Source organism: Bos grunniens, chromosome 18 (genome assembly GCF_055505025.1).
Source record: "Bos grunniens cultivar Pamir isolate PY7600 chromosome 18, Bosgru_T2T1.0, whole genome shotgun sequence".
Lineage (NCBI taxonomy): Eukaryota > Metazoa > Chordata > Mammalia > Artiodactyla > Bovidae > Bos > Bos grunniens.
Window position 1 is genome coordinate 7,956,610 of NC_141182.1, and position 21,401 is coordinate 7,978,010.

Below are 21,401 nucleotides of genomic sequence, written 5' to 3' on the forward strand. Positions count from 1 at the left end.
ATGAACTACTTGTGCTTGAATCCTTGTTTCAGAGTCAGCTTCTAAAGCAGAGTCTCCCCTGTAGACATTCTTGGTCAGGCAATTCCTTGCTCTGGGGCTTTCCTGTGTGCTGTTGGATGTTTAGCATCATCCTTGGCCTCCACTCACTAGGTGCCAGCAGCATCTCTTCCTCTCCTAAATTGTGACAACCAGAATGACTTCCGAAATTACCAGCCATCCCTGGGGGCCAACCTTTTGAGAACCACTATGCCAGAAGAACTCAACTAAGAAGTATCAATTGAAAAGTGAAATGGGGAGCCATGAAATGGCCTGTGGATCACACACTTTCACTCTTTCATTCCTAGGAAGGTCAGTTCCTCATATCAAACAGAAATGGGGTGGGTGTTTCATTAGATGGATGAAAGTGATTCCTGCAATTATTCAGCACATAGTTACTGAGTACTTACTGTGCATTAGATAGCTGATTGAGGCACTGAGGTGCAGCAATTTTTAAAAATTTATTTAATTCAAATAAAAATAAATGTATACACAAGTAAAAATTAAGATTTAAATAAGACTAAAAAAGTAAAAAGTAAATGGACACATGCCATGCTCTCATGGAGCCTAATATCATTTTTAAAAAAACAGTGGAGGGACTTCCCTGGTGATTCGGTGGCTAAGACTCGGAGCTCCCAATGCAAGGGGTTCCATCCCTAGTCAGGGAACTAGGTCTTGGATGCCGCAACTAAGAGTTTTCATGCTGCAATAAAGATGGAAGAGCCTGCAAGCTACGACTAAGACCTGGTGCAGCCAAATAAATAATACTTTTTTAAAAACCCCAAATCAAAAGAGCTTTCTTTAGCACAGTACACACAGTATCCGTGGTTCTCAAACTATGTTCCAAGGAGCACAGTTTCAGTAAAGGAAGCCTGGAGGCTGCTGTGAGGGATGGTACATTCTGATGAAGGCCATGACGCAGGCCAGACTTAACTAAGGATGCTGAGACATGACAGAAACAACCTGCTGTGTGCTCCACAACTAAACTTTTAGGGGTTTTGGAGAATCCGTAAACAAATGAAATCATGGCTTCACTACCTTTAGTCAGCCTTTCAAGGACAGCCTCACCTCTTAGCTGGATGCCAGCTAATCTGTTTTCCTCAAAAATGTAATCTGAGGTTTTTTTTTCAAATGATTGCCATTGTTTCTTTTTTTCTTTTGTCCTCTTTCTCTTAAAAATTCTTTTTTCCCCTTTATTCATTGGTAGCAGTCTACTGACTGTTCTGCATATGTGAGCACATTTGAGTGCAGGTAACTAGCTGTTTGAATTATCCTTTAGTAGGGTTAAATGAGAAGACCAGTGGGTACAGTGATGGTGGTAGCTTAGTCTGTAAGTAGTGTCCGACTCTTGAAACCCCATGGACTGTAGCCTGCCAGGCTCCTTTGTCCATGGGATTTCCCAAGCAAGAATGCTGGAATGGGTTGCCATTTCCTTCTCCAGGGGATCTTCCCAGCCCAGGGACTGAACCCACATCTCTTGCATCTACTACATTGGCAGGCAGATTCTTTACCAACTGAGCCACCAGGGAAGCAGCATCAGACCCCAGATCTCCCTTAATCCACTCCTCCTTTATCTTTTTAAATATTGGGGCTTAGGGTATTATTTTTGTCTAGCAAAAAGATACTTTTCTCTAAAAAAAGCAGAAGTTAAAAAAAAAACCCACAGCAAAATCCAGTGTGCTAAAGTAACTCAACAACCGACTGGCCAGCGCTTTGCTGGGTGGTACATGCTAACTGACCAAGGGGTCTGGTGAGTCAAGTACCTTTGAGGAGGTGGCTGCCCCCCTCCGGTGTCCAGTGTAGATTGTCACCAGGTAGTGGTACTGAGCCAAGGGGTCGTTGTCCTCCAGCGCCGTGACCTTTACCTGGGCAGAAGGATGGCATTGTGGGGTCATCCACCACACACGTAGCCGGGAGTGAGTTGGGCGTTCATGACAGTTAAAGGGGGGGAAGCACACTTATGTCTGCTATTGATTCATTGCATCAGATAAGAACTGTTCTTTATAAAAGCAGGGTTTCAAGTGAAAACCAAAACTTTTATTTTATTTTTTTTAATTTAAATTTATTTATTTTAATTGGAGGCTAATTACTTTATAAAAACAAAAACTTTTAAAATAAAAAATATATATTCATTATTAAATATGACCCAAAGTAGTCAAATTGGAGATGAACTTGGTATTAAGCTGAGAATGTTTGATGTTTGAGCTGATAAATACAAACTCTGTTCATAAATGATTTCTCATAACATTGGTAACCAGATTGTGCCTCTAAGGAAATTTTTTAAAAATGAATGTTGTTTTAGCAAAAAATAAATAGCTGGAGTTGGTCAGAGGCTACAGAGGGCTGGGCAGTGGTGAGCTCCCCAGATCTACTGTCAGTGGAGGGCTGTTTTCTCAGTTGCCGAGATGATATTGTCAGGGATGCAAGTCATCTCTGTCAAAGTCATGCACCTCCCAGGGAACCCGATATCTAAGGACAGATTGGTTCATTGCCAAAGATCAAGACCTGGGCTTCTCAGCGTAGTTCAGGACAATTCCAGAGCTCCTCAAGGGGTCAATCAACTATCAGTAGGCTGCATCCCAACTTGACTTCTCCCCCTGCCCGTCCTACCTTCTTCCTTCCCTGCCCCGGGGCTGATCCCAAGCACTTCTTGATAAACACCCTGCATATTCAACTCCATCTGAGGGTCTGCTCCCCAGAAACCAACCTACAGTTGAGAGACTTAAAATATTAGTGTTAAACCCCTTGGGCAAATCAAAGACAACAGTATAAATTGGGCAACTATTATCTTTTTAGGTTTCATACCATTCATATCCTGAGAGGTGTTGCTGTATGTAGGGAGGGGAGGCAATGTTGAAAGGTTCAGTGCATAAAGATTCATTTATGTGCTCACTCACTCCTGAGTGTGTATTGAAGGCTCCTATGGGTCAGATGTGATGCATGTATCAGAAAAAGAATCAGAACTTTGTTGTCACAATTGGTTATTGTTTGATCTTGTTTTTACCCTCAGACCTGACTTATCGTCAGGCAGATCTGAGTTTGAATTCTGGCTCCTTGGAGGTGGCTTTGGACTAGATAATTACCCTACACATTCCAAAGAAAGGACTGGTTTTGGCAAGCTCCTGGAAGATAACCTCTAAGTTCTTGAAATATCCTGCATAATCAGGATGTCTGACTATCCGGGGCCTCGGGCCACCCTAGGCATTATGTGCTAGCAGTGTGATCTGTGGTGAGAGCTTTGGGCCACACTCTGTCAGTCTGACCTGGGCAGGGATGAGGGGCAGTGGATGCTAGAGACTAACGGCAGTCATGCAGGTGCCATACTTAAGAGACTGACCCCTAGTAAAACCAAGGTTTGGGGAGCTTCCTAGTGGGCAATATGTCACATGTGCTGTTGCACATCATTGCTAGAAGAATTCATCTGTCTGTAGGGCTCCAATGGGAGAGGACAGTTAGAATCTCTTGCCTGATATCTCTTGAACCCTTCCTTTTTCTGATTTTAATCTGTGCTTTTTCACTGTAGTAAACTGGAACCATGAGGATAATAGCTATTTAAAGTCCTGTGTGTCCTCCTAGCAAATCACTGAATTTGAGGGTGGTCTAGGGGACTCTCAACATCAGCATCCTCCCCCTTGGTGCTGTTGTGGGCATTAAGTGGGAATAGTACCTGGTACACAGTCGATCCTCAATAAGTGGTCAGTTTTATGATCCTCCTGATAATTTGATAAACAAGAACATTTTACAGGTAAAGAGGCTGAGAGGCCAGCTTACCGGAGATGACTCCAGGGGTCAAGGCTTGGACTTGCAGCTGGCCCCTCGGCCCCCCACCAGGGCTCCATTCTTTGGAGCTCCTGCAAGGGGACTGCTCGCCCCCTGCTGTTTCCGTGTATCGTGCCACCTCACCTTGGCTTGATCCTGAGCATCCTTCCTCCTCGCCCAGATCAGCACCAGGAGGTAGGCCACGCAGAGGCAGCTCACGGTGGTCACAACCACAGGGTTGTCCGCAAAGGTGGCAAAGAGCTCAGCAGTCTGGCGGACATCCACGGCGTTGGGCATCACCAGGAGTGTGCTCCCAAAGAAGGTGAGATGGTTGCAGAGGCAGTGGGTCTGCGAGAGGGTGGTCCGCGGCCCCACCTGCAACCCCAAAGAGGCTCTGGTGAAAGGACTCAGGAAGTATATCTTCCCCACCCATGGGAGGAGAGCAGTAAGGGGTGGACCCTGTCCTGGGGAGGGGTGGGAGACTGCTGAAGGCCAGCTTCAGGATTCTCTTTGGGCTTTTTTATTTAATGAAACATTAATTTTTTTAATATAGTGAATTATGTCTTGTAGTGGGCTCACCTGGTGGCTCAGATGGTAAAGAATCTGCTTGCAATGCCCGAGACCCAGGTTGTCCCTGGGTTGGGAAGATCCCTTGACGAAGGGAATAGTTACCCACTCCAGTGTTCTGGCCTGGAGAATTCCAGGGACAGAGGAGCCTGGCAGACTACAGCCCATGAGGTCACACAGAGTGAAGCATGACTGAGCGACTTAACACTTACACATGTCTGTAATAAGCATTTTTGCACCTGTCATTCTTACTGAATGACCATGCCCATCTTGCCAATCTGCTTCGCCTTTTTGGATAGGAAGTGTTAAGGGTAAAGCCAAAATGCCCTCTGTCCCCCAACCTCCAGAAGCAGTCACTGCCACGTGCTTGGTGTGCATCCTTTCCAGTACTCTCTCCCAGCTGGTGCTCCCTCACCAGTCAAGTATTTGTGGGGTGCTGCTTCCAGGCCAGGCAAGGTGCTGAGAAAACATTCAGGGTGACCAACTCATCTCAGTTTGCCAGGGACCTCTCTGCTTCTCAAACTGAAAGTCTTAGATCCTGGGAGCCCCCTGAGTCCCAGGCAAACTGAGACAGCAGGTTATCTTACACTGAAGAGAGAAACACCAGAGATCAGGGGAACCATGGAAAGAAAACAGGAAGGACAAATATTCACATTCTAAGCTGGTTCTCAGCAATTGGTCCAAAGTGGGTAAAATTTAGAGAATTCTTTTCTATTGCTGAGTGGCAAAGAAGTGAAGTCGCTCAGTCGTGTTCAACTCTTTTCGACCCCGTGGACTGTAGCCTACAAGGCTCCTCTGTCCATGGAATTTTCCAGGCAAGAATACTGGAGTGGGTTGCCATTTCCTGTGGCAAAACAGGGGGAAATGGGGCATGTAGATGGAGCTTGGGCTCGGGGTCCTTGTGGTACGGGGACTGAGGCTAGGGGAGAGAGAGACAGGAATGAGGCAGGGGAGGGCACTCTATCTGGCTCTTAATTCATTTCGTGCACTTAGTGGCAAGCCTTCCCTTGCAGGCTATGGCCTTCCTTAGCTTGCAGTCCACCCAGGGCTATTTGGAGGGTGTAGATTTCATTCAGGCCCACAACCCAGCACTACTTTTTCATTCCAGGGCCCACCATGAGGTGGTAAGGTAGGAGACAACAGAAAATACTGACATGTGGAAAGTTCTTTGCTCAACACCTGGTGAGGAAGAACCTGTGGCAGCCCAAATGTACCTCAGCAGATCATTCTTATCTTTCACCCTTAACACACCTCCTGGCGAGGCTGACCCCTCTGACAGCTATGGCGTCAACTGTTTTATTGACAGAGTTCACGTGGGTCTCACATCTGTGTTTGCTCACTGTTTCCCAATCCTGATCAGTGTTTTGCATCAGCTGGGGTCTTACGCAAACCCTTGGCACACCCAGGAGGGGGGGGGCTGGTTCGGAGAAGAACCCCAAGCAAGTGCCCCTGACAAGACCCTCTCAGCACTAGGCATCCAGGGGCCACACCTGATCCATGCCTAACGTTTTACTTTCCTGGGTTTTCACAAAGACTTGGAGGGCAGTGGCTTTCCTACTCTTTTCCAGCATGACAGCCCTTTTGAAAACCAGAAGCTAATCTGGAAAAAACCAGAAACTCTTCATGAGATTCCCCCATGACAGACGCTGCACCTTTAGTATCCTTTGAGAAAATATGTAAAGAAGAATATAGTTCTGAAACCCCTTGCAATAATTCTGCCTTTACTCCACTGATAAGGTCTGCAGTTCACAGATTTGGAGCTTTCTTTAGTTATTTAGAGAATAGACGGTGGTGATTTTTCCATCCAAAATTGGTGATCTATTTATTTATTTTTCCCCCATTTAATTATTTATGGCTCTCTCTCTCTCTCTGTGCGCGCATTCACTCAGTCATGTCTGACTCTTTGTGACCCCATAGACTGTAGCCTGCCAGGCTCCTACCATTCATGGGACTTCCCAGGCAAGAATACTGGAGTGGGTTGCTGTTTCCTATTTCAGATGGCTCTGTATCAGTATTCATCTGTATCAACATCTATTTCTGTAATGACCATCAGGTTCACAATATTAGGTTAATGTAATTTTGGTAATATGGCACATTCCCACATGACTTTTGTATGCCCCATGTGTGTGTGTGTGCATTAGTATCTGTATATTCTTAAACACATGTAAGCACCTGGACCCCATGACTCCACCCAGAAGCTAGGAACTTCCCAGTAACTTACATTTAGCTAAGTGGTCCTCCCTTAGTCTGTCCTCATGCTCTCAACCCAGAGTGTCTGCCACAGCAGTCACTTTCATCTGTGGAGCACCTACTATGCACCAGGTGCCACACTGAGTACTTTATACTTTTAACCTGGTCTAGATCCCCCCCTGTGGAAAGTGGCAGCCATCCCTTATCCCCATTTTCAGATGGGAAAGTTGAGGGAGGTAGGGGGCCTGTCCAAAGTCATCTTGCAAGTACTGATGACGTGGGATTGGACCCAAGTCTGTCCAATGGCAGACTCCTTGAGGCCAGCCCCTACACCATCCTATTCTGAGCCTCAGGCCTCAGAAGGCAGTCTTCATTGGGCATTCTGTGTCAGCATCGTGGAGATCAGACAAGTCACTTATAGTGAGGACTCTCAAAGGTGGCAACACACTCAGGTCTCATTCACAAGGTACAAAGACTTATGCTGCAAGTGTGGGAAACACGCCGTCTCTTGGACATCTCAATGAGCCCTTGTCTCTTCTTGGTACTTTGGGGAACTGCCATGTGTGGCAGCTGGAAGCCAGGCAGGATTTGACAAGGAAGCCAAAGAGGAAGCAGAAACAAATCCCAAAGGAGCTTGGTTCTGAGTCCCCTTTTGTGGGTCTGCTGGGACCTGGCCTCTTAAACTACTTGTGACTGCTATCATTGGACATATGCACCATTTGCGTCTCATCTATGTCCTCTACTAGACTGAGTGCTCACTGGTTTGACTCATCATTGTATCCCTACCAGTTGGCCTGGAACCTGGTGAACATGTGTAGAATGAATGAAAGAAGGAATATGATCTAGGGGATAGGGACGGGTGTGTGATAAATTTCGACTAGACGTGGAGGTTGTTCCTGGGGAGGGTATGGAAGTCCAGCAGAGGGAAACTGCAGACATCTGCTCCGCTCTGCCCCTCCCCCCCCTCCCCCGCCCCAAGAAGATGGCTTTGGATTGGAAGATCGAAGTGGGAATGGAAGTTTTCCAGACAGGGTAGGGAAAAAGGGCATTCTGGGGGAAAGAACTGCATGCGCAAAGGCATGGAAGAAGGAAGGGGGACACTGATACCCCAGAGATGGCTTCTGATGGCCTCAAAACCAATGTCTGCTGCCAGGACACTGTCACAGGCCTTGGCTCCTCGGAGGCAGAGATAAGCTGCCCTGAGACAAGGGTGTGATTGCTATTAACAGAACCACCTGCCTCCAGGGCTCTGGGAGCCTGGGCTAGGCTCTGGAGAAGCAGTGCCTCATGTTGCTTAAAGCTTATGCTCTGGAGACAGACCTGGGTTTGACTCTCAGCTCTACCATCTTCTTTACTTCCCCCTCCTTACCTGGCACCCAGAGCTGTCCCAAGTGCCCTGGACCTCATCCCAGAAAACACAATGGGACAGGAAGGTGGTGATGCCGACTGTGAGGTCCCTGCCTGGAGCTGGCTCCAGGTCAGACTTGAGGATAATAGTCAGATAGTAGACGCCTTCTCCAAAATGCAGGTCCTCTGGGCTCAGGATCCACATGGAGAGCTCATCTGCAGGAAGCAGTGGGTACGGGGGGTGGGGGTGTCCAGGTCAGCCTGAAGCCTCGTGGAAACTGGGTCTAATGTGATAGGAGGGGAGCACCAGGTGCCTGGGCAGGGAAGCAGACACTGATGGTCTCCCCGATGTCCCAGGAGTATAGGAGAGGAGGCACACCCAGCTCAGTGTGCCGAGCAGGCTGCCAAGTCAGACTGCTGAGGGCACAAATTCTGACTTTGCTCCTCCTTGGCTGTGTGACTTTGGACCAGTTACTTAACCTCTCTGTTTTTATCTGAAAAGTAAACATTTCAGTCATCCTCATCCCAAGGGCTGTCATGAGGACTGCAATGAGCTCAGTTCTGTGAGTGTTTGTCAGCTCCTTCAGGACATATAGTTAATTGTTCACCTAGTATATTGCCTGATAATAATACCACCAACAAAAATAAGTACTGAATGTAGCAAGTGTAAAACTCTTTTTCTTTGTTTTTCTCTATGGCTCTGATTCTCAAGTTTTAAGCTGGTCACACCCCCAGGAAGCAACTCAAGAAGCCGCCTTGGGTGGTGGGACTACCTGAAGCAGCTGTGGGCGGGAGGTGAGCCTGGGCATCGTAGCTGGTCTCATTGGGGTGGTAGCCGTAACCCAGGCTGAGCGTGAGTGGGGCGTCAGGTCTCCAGTGCAGCTGGATCCCCAAAGCCGCGCTGCCTGACGTCAGGTTCACCCGCAGAGCTTCAGGTCTGCTCAGGTTCAGCACGGCTGGCTCACCGTGTGTCTCTGAAAGCCGAGGCAGCAGGATCTGTCATCAGAAACAGTCACATCAAGGGTGTGCCAGGACAGGAATGCCGGTGAATATCAGGGTGAGCCCCTGGGGAGCTGAAATCCAACCTGTGCTCTGCTCTTTTCTTTAGTTTCCTGAGGCTTCTATGACAAATGACCACAAACTTTGTGGCTTAAAACAGCACACGTTTTTTCTCTTACAGCCCTGGAGGCCAGAAGCCCCAAAATCAGTCACATGGGGCTACAGTTGTCAGACCTGATTCCTTCTCGGGGCTCCAGGGGGAGAACCCACTTCTTTGCCTTTTCCAGCTTCTGGAAGTGCCTGCAGTTCTTGGCTCACGGACCCCTCCTTGCATCACCCAACCTCTTGCTTCTGTCATCAAACTACCTCCCCACCTCCACCCGCCTGCCGCTTAGAAGGACCTCTCAATGACACTGGGCCCACCCAGGTGATCCAGAATCATCTATTTCAGGATCTTTAACTTAAATCACATCTGCGGAGTCCCATTTTGCCATGTCAGGTGACGTATTCACAGCTCAGGGATGAGGATGAGGATATCTTGGGGGCCTTTATTCAGCCCCTGCTCCTCAAGCTGTGCACCTGCATGGAAAGTGCAGAAGCTTGGCTCTAGGCTCCAGAGCACAGGCTCAGCAGCGGCACACAGGCTGAGCTGCTTCATGGCATGTGGGATCTTCCCAGACCAGGGATCAAACCCATGTCCCCTGCACTGGAGATCAAACCCGGTCCTCCTGTATTACAGGCAGTCTCCTGAATTGCCGGCAGATTCTTAGCCTCTGAGCCACCAGGGAAGCCCTCACTGAGAGGATTAGAACTGTTATTATGTACAAAATCCTTAGCCAAGCATCACATATACAGCAGCACTCAATTAGTTACTGGTATTCCTCTGCTTTTATTCTTACATTAGGACTTCCCATAACCACTCTCCATTTAATCAGCTCTTTAGATTAACTGATGCCTTCCACCCACTATTTATTTATTTAATTAAACAAATTTTTTTGACTGCACCACAAAGGTTGAATCTGGGACCACAGTAGTGAAAGCACCAAGTCCTAACCACTGGACCACCAGAGAATTCCCTCCATCCTTTGTCTTTTTTTAAATATGTATTTATTTGATTGAGCTGGATCTTAGTTGTGACATATGGGATCTAGTTCCCTGACCAGGGGTTGAACCAGTTGTTTGAACATTCTTTATCACAGCATATATATAACCAAATAATATATAGTTTTATGTTAAACTGTATAAAATACATAGTTTTATGTTAAACTACAATGCTTGCAATGCTTATAGCAGGGTGAGGATAATTTCTCTTGATTCTCTTCTTTTTTCTTTTCTCTTTCTTTCTTTTTTTGCCCACACTATGCAGCTTATCACAGACTCTTTCTCTCCCGCGTGCATGTGCTCTTTCTCTTACTCTCTCTCTCTCTCTCTCTCACTCACTCTCTCTCTCTCTCTTGCTATCTTCTAAATAAAATGGACCTGTAACACTGATTTGCCTAAGAGCTGTAGCACGGTTTGTCCAAGACCCAAGAGCTGTGAGGCGCCAAGAGCTTTAATGTCCGTTGCTCCAAATCTTTGTCGTGACGAGACAAAGAACCGAGGAACATACACTCGCGTGACATCTATGGTGCCTTGACTCGGATTTAACCTGGCTGAAACAACCTCTGCGCGGAAGAGGCCAAGCACAGCAGGAGCCCAACTCAGCAAAGCTCCCGCGCTAGAAGCGGAAGGCGAAGAAACCAGCGCAGGGGAAGGCCCATCGTGCTGGAAACCGGGACAGCGAAAAACGAACTCAGCAGAAAGCTCACGCGGCCCAGTCTCAGATTCCAGAAGACCTCCGGTTAAGGTAAGAGGTCCTCTCTCCTATGGCTGGAGCTGCTACTGCTGCTGCTAAGTCACTTCAGTCGTGTCCGACTCTGTGCGACCCCATAGACGGCAGCCCAACAGGCTCCCCTGTCCCTGGGATTCTCCAGGCAAGAACACTGGAGTGGGTTGCCATTTCCTTCTCCAACGCATGAAAGTGAAAAGTGGAAGTGAAGTCGCGCAGTTGTGTCCGACTCTTTGAGACCCCATGAACTGCAGCCTACCAGGCTCCTCCATCCATGGGGTTTTCCAAGCAAGAGTACTGGAGTGGGGTGCCATTGCCTTCTCCGGCTGGAGGGACCTTTACAATCTCTCGTTTCTTGTTTCCTCGAACCTCCCGCGAACAGGCGGGAGGCAGGGGGCACAATTGAGGGACTCCGGAGAGGCTGCTCCTCAGCATGTCCCAAAGGCGCTATCTGCTGAGCCCCAGTAGCTGTTACACAAGCCGGTAGGGGTTCTTCTGTCCTTTCTCTTCTCTGTGCCAAAGATCAGACCAATGAAACTGTGAGCACCCGTCAGATATTTAGCAAATTTTCCGACGGGCTATGAAGGGGATTCGGAGAAGGCAATGGGAACCCACTCCAGTACTCTTGCCTGGAAAATCCCATGGACGGAGGAGCCTGGTAGGCTGCAATCCATGGGGTTGCGAAGAGTTGGACTCAACTGAGCGACTTCACTTTCACTTTTCACTTTCATGCACTGGAGAAGGAAATGGCAACCCACTCCAGTGTTCTTGCCTGGAGAACCCCAGGGACGGGGAAGCCTGGTGGGCTGCCGTCTGTGGGGTCGCACAGAGTCGGACACGACTGAAGCGACTTAGCAGTAGCAGCAGCATGCAGCTTATGGGATCTTAGTTCTCTGACCAGGGATTGAACCTGGGCCCTCGGCAGTGGAATTGTGGAGTCCTAACTACTGGACCGCCAGGTGATTCCCAGTGATTCTCTTCTTTAGTCATTTTTTTTCATAACCAGCCAACTTTTGGACCCAACCAAGTTGAAAAAGAAGACAGAAGTGCCACCTGACTTCTGAGCACACCCAAAGCCTACCTCGATATACTCTGACAGATTCTTCACAGGGATGAGCTGTCCACTAGGACTGGTCAGAGAGAGGCCACCCACAGTTCCACTGACATCGAAGTGACCTCGGGCTGGAAAGGGGCTCTTGGGGAAGCTCATCATCTGAAACCAAGAACAGAGAGCCAAGGCGCCCAAGGGCCAGAAGGTAACCAGGCCCCTGTGTGAAGGAAAAGGTTTCCCCAGACGGGTGGACAGGAGGCCCTTGTGCTGTGGGGTGAATGGAAGGGCCCTGTCTTTAGCTGCTGCTGTCTTTCCTGGTGTGTGTGTGTGTATGTGTGTGTGACCTTCAGGGCTCTGACCTCAGAAATCAGGGCCTAGAGACCTGACCACACTTGCTACAGCTGAGCAGTTACTGGACTATGAACAGTGTGACACTTTCTTATAGCAAAGGTGCAAGGTCTCTAAGAGAAAGATGTTTGTCTGCTTCTTGGAGGCTCAAGGAGCCGAGTGTCAGATGTGCCCTAATTTGGGAAGGAAAAAGCCCTGAGTTTATTATTACCTACTTATGGAATGGAGTCTGAGGAGCTTCATTTCCAAGGACTAATTAAACCAGGGCTGCTGGAGAAATTCCACAATACAGTGGAAAGAATGGTCTGGGGAGTCAGAAGGCCTGAGTCTGAATCCCAGCCCTGCCGCTTTGCTGGTCACCTTTGGCAAGTCACTGAACTCACCTGTAAAATGGGCTTGATTAATTTATAGAGCTGTTAGCAACACGAATGGGCAAGCATATGTGCAGGTGCTTTGCAAACTGTAAAGGGCTGTTTCCAAGGGTGTTCTTTCTATTGTTACCCTTATGTCCACAGGCTCCCGATAGTCCTCCATGGAGCCAAGGGAGGGGGCAGTGGGCAGGGTGAAGGTCGCAGAGCTGGCGGCAGCAACATGTACGGAGGAGCCTCGCCAACTCCAGGGCTGTATTCTGTCCACAAGGGGAGAGCAGAGGTGCCGGGAGAGAGAGGAGAAGGTCAGTGTCAGAGGAGGATCTGCCCGCTCTAGCACCGCATGGGGACTAGCTTTGGCATCAGAGCTTCTTTCGTGATCCCCTTAGATCAGCAGTCCCCAAAGTTCTGTCACCAGGGACCAGTTTCATGGGAGCCGAATTTTCCAAGGAGCAGGTAGGGGGATGGCTTGAGGATGATTCAAGCACATTATACTTATTGTGCACTTTATTTGTATTATTATTACATCGGCTCCACCTCAGATCATCAGGCATTAGACCCTGGAGGTTAGGGACCCCTGCCTTACTCAGATGGTTCTGTGTTTGCATCAGTGGGAGCAGCATAAAAGGCAGGTGATGCCTCAAGGCTGGGCAGGTGGCCCCACATGGACAGGGCTTTGGCCTGCTTTCTCTCCTGTGGCACCCCAGTGCATAGAGCAGTGCCTGGCATGTGATGGTGGTCAATACATATTTTGTTCAATGAGTAAATGAGCTTGGATATAGACACTTCTCCAGACCTATCTTTCCAACCTACTTGACCTCCCATAAGACCATCTTTACTGGCCATTGACCTCGTCCCATCTGAGTAGACTGGGGACCTGGTTTCAGATCCCAGTCATGATCACAGTGCTGCTTTGGGAAACTGCCCCTGGGGTCCAGGGCCACTGTGGCAGAGGAACCAAGGCGGGGTGCTCAGTGCCGAGGGTCCCAGCAGTGCCTGCAGCGTCGTCCAGCCCCCGATTGTCAGGGGGTGGCATGGAAGTGGCAGGTCATCCCTAGGTGCTGGAGGAGGGCTCAGTGAAAGGAGGCTGGCACTCCTCGGAGAAACACCTAAGGCCAGAGTGTCTGGAAGTCCCATAGTCCATGGAGCAGCGGGCTTGCCAGACACACTCTGAGTGAGGTTAAAAGTGGGTTGGTCCCCCTCATTCAGCCCCCTTCCCTGCACAGTTCAATAAGACCCGTCTCTGAAGACACATGGGTGGCTCTGACACTGGCCACCCAGTGGCACTTCCCACCCCCCTTCTCATGCTGTACAAACACCCAGTATGGGGCCCTTCTCTCAGTGAAAAGCCCTTCCCACTTCTAGGTCCCATCACTCACCACCCTGCATCCCACCAGGTGGGTCTCCTGGGCTCTGCCTGTCCCAGGGTCTTGGGATGTGGATGTGGAGTGAACCAGGTCAGGGGATGAGCTTTTTGGGTCACCCACAGTACAGCAGATTACCTGTTTGTGTACACAGAGATGGAGGGAGTGGTCACCATGGCCGGAAGGCCCCCGGGCAGTCTCCCCAGCAGGAGGGCAGCCTGCACATGCTCTGCAGCTTCCAGCAGCCGGGACACTGTGGCCATCTGGAAAAGGAAGCAGGGGACCACAGCTGTGGGCTGGTCTCCATATACCACCTCTGGTTGCTGCCACCAAGCTCGTGTGGGCCTGCAGCAGGAGCAAGGCAGAGACTCGGATGGGATGCACTTCACCAAGCACCAGGTACTATAGGGAATCAGGCATAAGCCCTGAGAAGATTCCAAGCTCTGCGAACAGGTGCTTTTACCATCCTGTTTGGCAGACGGCGAGATAGAGGCACAGAGAGGGTGGTGACTTATGGAGGCCATGTGTTGATAAGGGGAAGGCGCAGAACCAGGGGGAGGCTCACTGTGTGCCTGCCTCTGCTGCTCCACTGGGCCCTGATGTCTACCCACAGCCCAGGTCTTACCCGAGGGGAAATGGAAAGTCACAGGTAGAACCATTGCGCGGTTCACTCGGGCTCAAACTCCTCCCCAACCCTGCTCAAGCCTTGAGTGAAGATGTGGCCTCACTGAAGCCAAGGAAGGCGTGAGGACCATCAGGGCTGGACATTTGTGTGGAGTTCCTATCAGAGCACAGATCACGTGTGCATGTGTACGTACATCTGATAGGTGTGTGTACATGTGTGAATGTGACTGTGTATGTGCGTGTTGAGGAGGATTGTGTGTGATTATAAGTATTTTAGTGTGTTTATGTCAGTATGTAGTGGAGAAGGGAATGGCAAACCACTTCAGTATTCTTGCCTTGAGAACCCCATGAACAGCATGAAAAGGCAAAAATATAGGACATTGAAAGATGAACTTCCCAGGTTGGTAGGTGCCCAGTATGCTACTGGAGATCAGCAGAGAAATAACTCCAGAAAGAATGAAGAGAAGGAACCAAGGCAAAAACAACACCCAGTTGCGGATGTGACTGGTGATGGAAGTAAAGTCCGATGCTGTAAAGAGCAATATTGCATAGGAACCTGGAATGCTAGGTCCATGAATCAAGGCAAATTGGAAGTGGTCAAACAGGAGATGGCAAGAGTGAACATGAACACTTCAGTTCAGTTCAGTCGTTCAGTCGTGTCAGACTCTTTGCGATCCCATGAACTGCAGCACGCCAGGCCTCCCTGTCCATCACCAACTCCCAGAGTTCACTTAAACTCACGTCCATTGAGTCGGTGATGCCATCCAGTCATCTCATCCTCTGTCGTCCCCTTCTCCTCCTGCCCCCAATCCCTCCCAGCATCAGAGTCTTTTCCTATGAGTCAACTCTTCACATGAGGTGGCCAAAGTACTGGAGTTTCAGCTTTAGCATCATTCCTTCCAAAGAACACCCAGGACTGATCTCCTTTAGAATGGACTGGTTGGATCTCCTTGCAGTCCAAGGGACTCGCAAAAGTCTTCTCCAACACCACAGTTCAAAAGCATCAATTTTTCAGAGCTCAGCTTTTTTCACAGTCCAACTCTCACATCCATACATGACTACTGGAAAAATCATAGCCTTGACTAGATGGACCTTTACTGGCAAAGTAATGTCTCTGCTTTTGAATATGCTATCTAGGTTGGTCATAACTTTCCTTCCAAAGAGTAAGTGTCTTTTAATTTCATTGCCACAATCACCATCTGCAGTGATTTTGGAGCCCCCCAAAAATAAAGTCTGACACTTTCTACTGTTTCCCCATTTATTTCCCATGAAGTGATGAGACCGGATGCCATGATCTTCATTTTCTGAGTGTTGAGCTTTAAGCCAACTTTTTAACTCTCCACTTTCACTTTCATCAAGAGGCTTTTTAGTTCCTCTTCACTTTCTGCCCTAAGGGTGGTGTCATCTGCATATCTGAGGTTATTGATATTTCTCCCAGCAATCTTGATTCCAGCTTGTGCTTCTTCCAGCCCAGCGTTTCTCATGATGTACTCTGCATATAAGCTAAATAAGCAGGGTGACAATATACAGCTTTGACGAACTCCTTTTCCTATTTGGAACCAGTCAGTTGTTCCATGTCCAGTTCTAACTGTTGCTTCCTGACCTGCATATAGGTTTCTCAAGAGGCAGGTCAGAAGATCTGGTATTCCCATCTCTTGAAGAATTTTCCACAGTTTATTGTGATCCACACAGTCAAAGGCTTTGGCATAATCAGTAAAGCAGAAACATGTTTTTCTGGAACTCTCTTGCTTTCTCAATGATCCAGTGGATGTTGGCAATCTGATTTCTGGTTCCTCTGCCTTTTCTAAAACCAGCTTGAACATCAGGAAGTTCACGGTTCACATACTGCTGAAGCCTGGCTTGGAGAATTTTGAGCATTACTTTACTAGCGTGTGAGATGAGTGCAATTGTGCAGTAGTTTGAGCATTCTTTGGCATTGCCTTCCTTTGGGATTGGAATGAAAACTGACCTTTTCCAGTCCTGTGGCCACTGCTGAGTTTTCCAAATTTGCTAGCATATTCAGTGCAGCACTTTCACAGCATCATCTTTTAGGATTTGAAATAGCTCAACTGGAATTCCATCACCTCCACTAGCTTTGTTCGTAGTGATGCTTTCTAAAGCCCACTTGACTTCATATTCCAGGATGTCTGGCTCTAGTTGAGTGATCACACCATCCTGATTATCTTGGTCCTGAAGATCTTTTTTGTACAGTTCTTCTGTGTATTCTTGCCACCTCTTCTTAATATCTTCCACTTCTGTTAGGTCCATACCATTTCTGTCCTTTATTGAGCCCATCTTTGCATGAAATGTTCCCTTGGTATCTCTAATTTTTTTGAAGAGATCTCTAATCTTTCCCATTCTGTTGTTTTCCTCTATTTCTTTGCATTGATTACTGAGGAAGGCTTTCTTATCTCTCCTTACTATACTTTGGAACTCTGCATTCAGATGCTTATATCTTTCCTTTTCTCCTTTGCTTTTGGCTTCTCTTCTTTTCACAGCTATTTGTAAGGCCTCCCCAGACAGCCATTTTGCTTTTTTGCATTTCTTTTCCATGGGGATGGTCTTGATCCCTGTCTCCTGTACAATGTCACGAACCTCCATCCATAGTTCATCAGGTACTCTATCTATCAGATCTAGTCCCTTAAATCTATTTCTCACTTCCACTGTATAATCATAAGGGATTTGATTTAGGTCATACCTGAATGGTCTAGTGGTTTTCCCTACTTTCTTCAATTTAAGTCTGCATTTGGCAATAAGGAGTTCATGATCTGAGCCATAGTCAGCTCCTGGTCTTGTTTTTGCTGACTGTATAGAGCTTCTCCATCTTTGGCTGCAAAGAATATAATCAATCTGATTTCGGTGTTGACCATCTGGTGATGTCCATGTGTAGAGTCTTCTCTTGTGTTGTTGGAAGAGGGTGTTTGCTATGACCAGTGCATTCTCTTGGCAAAATTCTATTAGCCTTTGCCCTGCTTCATTCTGTATTCCAAGGCCAAATTTGCCTGTTACTCCAGGTGTTTCTTGACTTCCTACTTTTGCATTCCAGTCCCCTATAATGAAAAAGACATCTTTTTGGGGTGTTAGTTTTAAAAGGTCTTGTAGGTCTTCATAGAACCATTCAACTTCAGCTTCTTCGGCGTTACTGGTTGGGGCATAGACTTGGATTACTGTGATATTGAATGGTTTGCCTTGGAAACAAACAGAGATCATTCTGTCGTTTTTGAGATTGCATCCAAATACTGCATTTTGGACTCTTTTGTCAACCATGATGGCTACTCCATTTCTTCTAAGGGATTCCTGCCCACAGTAGTAGATATAATGGTCATCTGAGTTAAATTCACACATTCCAGTCCATTTTAGTTCACTGATTCCTAGAATGTCAATGTTCACTCTTGCCATCTCTTGTTTGACCACTTCCAATATGCCTTGATTCATGGACCTAACATTCTAGGTTCCTATGCAATATTGCTCTTTACAGCATTGGATCTTGCTTCCATCAGCAGTCACATCCACAGCTGGGTATTGTTTTTGCTTTGGCTCCATTCCTTCATTCTTTCTGGAGTTATTTCTCCACTGATCTCCAGTAGCATACTGGGCACCTACTGACCTGGGGAGTTCCTCTTTCAGTATCCTATCATTTTGCCTTTTCATACTGTTTATGGGGTTCTCAAGGCAAGAATACTGAAGTGGTTTGCCATTCTCTTCTCCAGTGGGCCACATTCTATCAGACCTCTCTACCATGACCCGCCCATCTTGGGTGGCCCCACAGAGCATGGCTTAGTTTCATTGAGTTAGGGCTGTGGTCCGTGTGATTAGATTGACTAATCTAATGAACAGTTAGGAATCAGCAAACTAAAATGGACCAGAATGGGTGAATTTAACTCAGATGACCATTATATCTATGACTGTGGGCAATAATCCCTTAGAAGAAATGGAGTGGCCATCGTAGTCAACAAAAGAGTCCGAAATGCAGTACTTGGATGCAATCTCAAAAACAACAGAATGGTCTCTGTTTGTTTCCAAGGCAAACCATTCAATATCACAGTAATCCAAGTCTATACCCTGACCAGTAATGCTGAAGAAGCTGAAGTTGAACAGTTCTATGAAGACCTACAAGATTTTCTAGAACTAGCACCCAAAAAAGATGCCTTTTCATTATAGGGGACTGGAATGCAAAAGTAGGAAGTCAAGAAACACCTGGAGTAACAGGCAAATTTGGCCTTGGAATATGGAATGAAGCAAGGCAAAGGCTAGTGGAGTTTTGCCAAGAGAATGTACTGGTCATAGCACACACCCTCTTCCAACATAAGAGAAGACTCTACACATGGACATCACTATATGGTCAACACTGAAATCAGATTGATTATATTCTTTGCAGCCAAAGATGGAGAAGCTCTATACAGTCAGCAAAAACAAGACCAGGAGCTGACTGTGGCTTAGATCATGAATTCCGTATAGCCAAATTCATACTTAAGTTGAAGAAAGTAGGGAAAACCACTAGACCATTCAGGTATGACCTAAGTCAAAACCATTACCCTTATACAGTGGAAGTGAGAAATAGATTCAAGGGATTAGATCTGATAGACAGAGTATCTGAAGAACTATGGATGGTGGTTTGTGACATTTTACGGGAGACAGGGATCAAGACCATCCCGCAGAAAAAGAAATGCAAAAAGGCAAAATGGGTGTCTGAGGTGGCCTTACAAATAGCTGAGAAAAGAAGAGAAGTGAAAAGCAAAGGAGAAAAGGAAAGATATACCCATTTGAATACAGAGTTTCAAGGAATAGCAAGGAGAGGTAAGAAAACCTTCCTCAGTGCAAAGAAATAGAGGAAAACAATAGAATTGGAAAGACTAGAGACCTGTTCAAAAAAATTAGGGATACCAGGGGAACATTTCATGCAAAGATGGGCTCAATAAAGGACAGAAATGGTATGGACCTAACAGAAGCAGAAGATATTAAGAAGAGGTGGCAAGAATACACAACAGAACTATACAAAAAAGATCTTCATGACCCAGATCATCACAATGATATGAACAGTCACCTAGAGCCAGACATCCTGGAATATGAAGTCAAGTGGGCCTTAGAAAGCATCACTACGAACAAAGCTAGTGGAGGTGATGGAATTCCAGTTGAGCTATTTCAAATCCTAAAAGATGATGCTGTGAAAGTACTGCACTCAATATGCCAGCAAATTTGGAAAACTCAGCAGTGGCCACAGGACTGGAAAAGGTCAGTTTTCATTCCAATCCCAAAGAAAGGCAATGCCAAAGAATGCTCAAACTACCGCACAATTGCACTCATCTCACACGCTAGTAAAGTAATGCTCAAAATTCTCCAAGCCAGGCTTCAGCAGTATGTGAACCGTGAACTTCCGGATGTTCAAGCTGGTTTTAGAAAAGGCAGAGGAAGCAGAGATCAAGTTGCCAACATCCGCTGGAGCATCGAAAAAGCAAGAGAGTTCCAGAAAAACATCTGCTGCTGCTGCTGCTAAGTCACTTCAGTTGTGTCCAACTCTGTGCAACCCCATAGATGGCAGCCCACCGGGCTTCCCAGTCCCTGGGATTCTCCAGGCAAGAACACTGGAGTGAGTTGCCATTTCCTTCTCCAATGCATGAAAGTGAAAAGTGAAAGTGAGGTCACTCAGTCGTGTCTGACTCTTAGTGACCCTGTGGACTGCAGCCTACCAGGCTCCTCCGTCCATGGGATTTTCCAGGCCAGAGTACTAGAGTGGGTTGCCATTGCCTTCTCCAAGAAAAACATCTATTTCTGTTTTATTGACTGTACCAAAGCCTTTGACTGTGTGTATCACAACAAACTATGCAAAATTCTGAAAGAGATGGGCATACCAGACCACCTGACCTGCCTCTTGAGAAATCTGTGTGCAGGTCAAGCAGCAACAGTTAGAACTGGACATGGAACAACAGACTGGTTCCAAATCGGGAAAGGAGTATGTCAAGGCTGTATATTGTCACCCTGCTTATTTAACTTATATGCAGAGTACATCATGAGAAACGCTGGGCTGGAAGAAGCACAAGCTGGAATCAAGATTGCTGGGAGAAATATCAGTAACCTCAGATATGCAGATGACACCGCCCTTTTGGCAGAAAGCGAAGAAGAACTAAAGATCCTCTTGATGAAAGTGAAAGAGTAGAGTGAAAAAGTTGGTGTAAAGCTCAACATTCAGAAAACGAAGATCATGGCATCTGGTCCCATCACTTCATGGCAAATAGATGGGAAACAGTGGAAACAGTGGCAGACTTTATTTTGGGGAGGTCTAAAATCACTGCAGATGGTGGCTGCAGCCATGAAATTAAAAGATGCTTGCTCCTTGGAAGGAAAGTTATGATCAAGCTAGACAGCATTACTTGGCCAACAAAGTTCCGTCTAGTCACAGCTATGGTTTTTCCAGTAGTCATGTATGTATGTGAGAGTTGGACTATAAAGAAAGCTGATTGCCAAAGAATTGATGCTTTTGAACTGTGGTGTTGGAGAAGACTCTTGAGAGTCCCTTGTACTGCAAAGAGATCCAACCAGTCCATCCTAAAGGAAATCAGTCCTGAATATTCATTGGAAGGACTGATGTTGAAGCTGAATCTCCAATACTTTGGCCACCTGATGCAAAGAACTGACTCATTGAAAAAGACCCTGATGCTGGGAAAGATTGAGGGCAGGAGGAGAAGGGGATGACAGAGGATGAGATGGTTGGATGGTGTCACTGACTCAATGGAGATGAGTTTGAATAAACTCCGGGAGTTGGTGATGGACAGGGAGGCCTGTCATGCTGTAGTCCATGGGGTCGCAAAGAGTCGGACACAAGTCAGCGACTGAACTGAACTGAACTGAACTGATGTGGGTATGTGTGGGTGGAAGTGTGTGGATGTGTGTCTGAGTAGATGTGGCTTGAGGATATGGGAGTA

At 47.2% G+C, this 21,401-nt stretch overlaps 1 protein-coding gene across 1 annotated transcript in view; it reads right to left on the reverse strand.

Moving 5' to 3' along the window:
• The window catches only part of LOC147352987 (polycystin-1-like protein 2), a 107,378-nt gene that overhangs the window by 37,480 nt on the left and 48,497 nt on the right, over positions 1-21,401 (reverse strand). Inside the window, 7 exon segments of the mRNA XM_086349458.1 lie at positions 1,800-1,901; positions 3,940-4,170; positions 7,922-8,115; positions 8,673-8,895; positions 11,808-11,939; positions 12,627-12,753; positions 13,996-14,120. Coding sequence (XP_086205584.1) covers positions 1,800-1,901; positions 3,940-4,170; positions 7,922-8,115; positions 8,673-8,895; positions 11,808-11,939; positions 12,627-12,753; positions 13,996-14,120 — 1,134 coding nt within the window.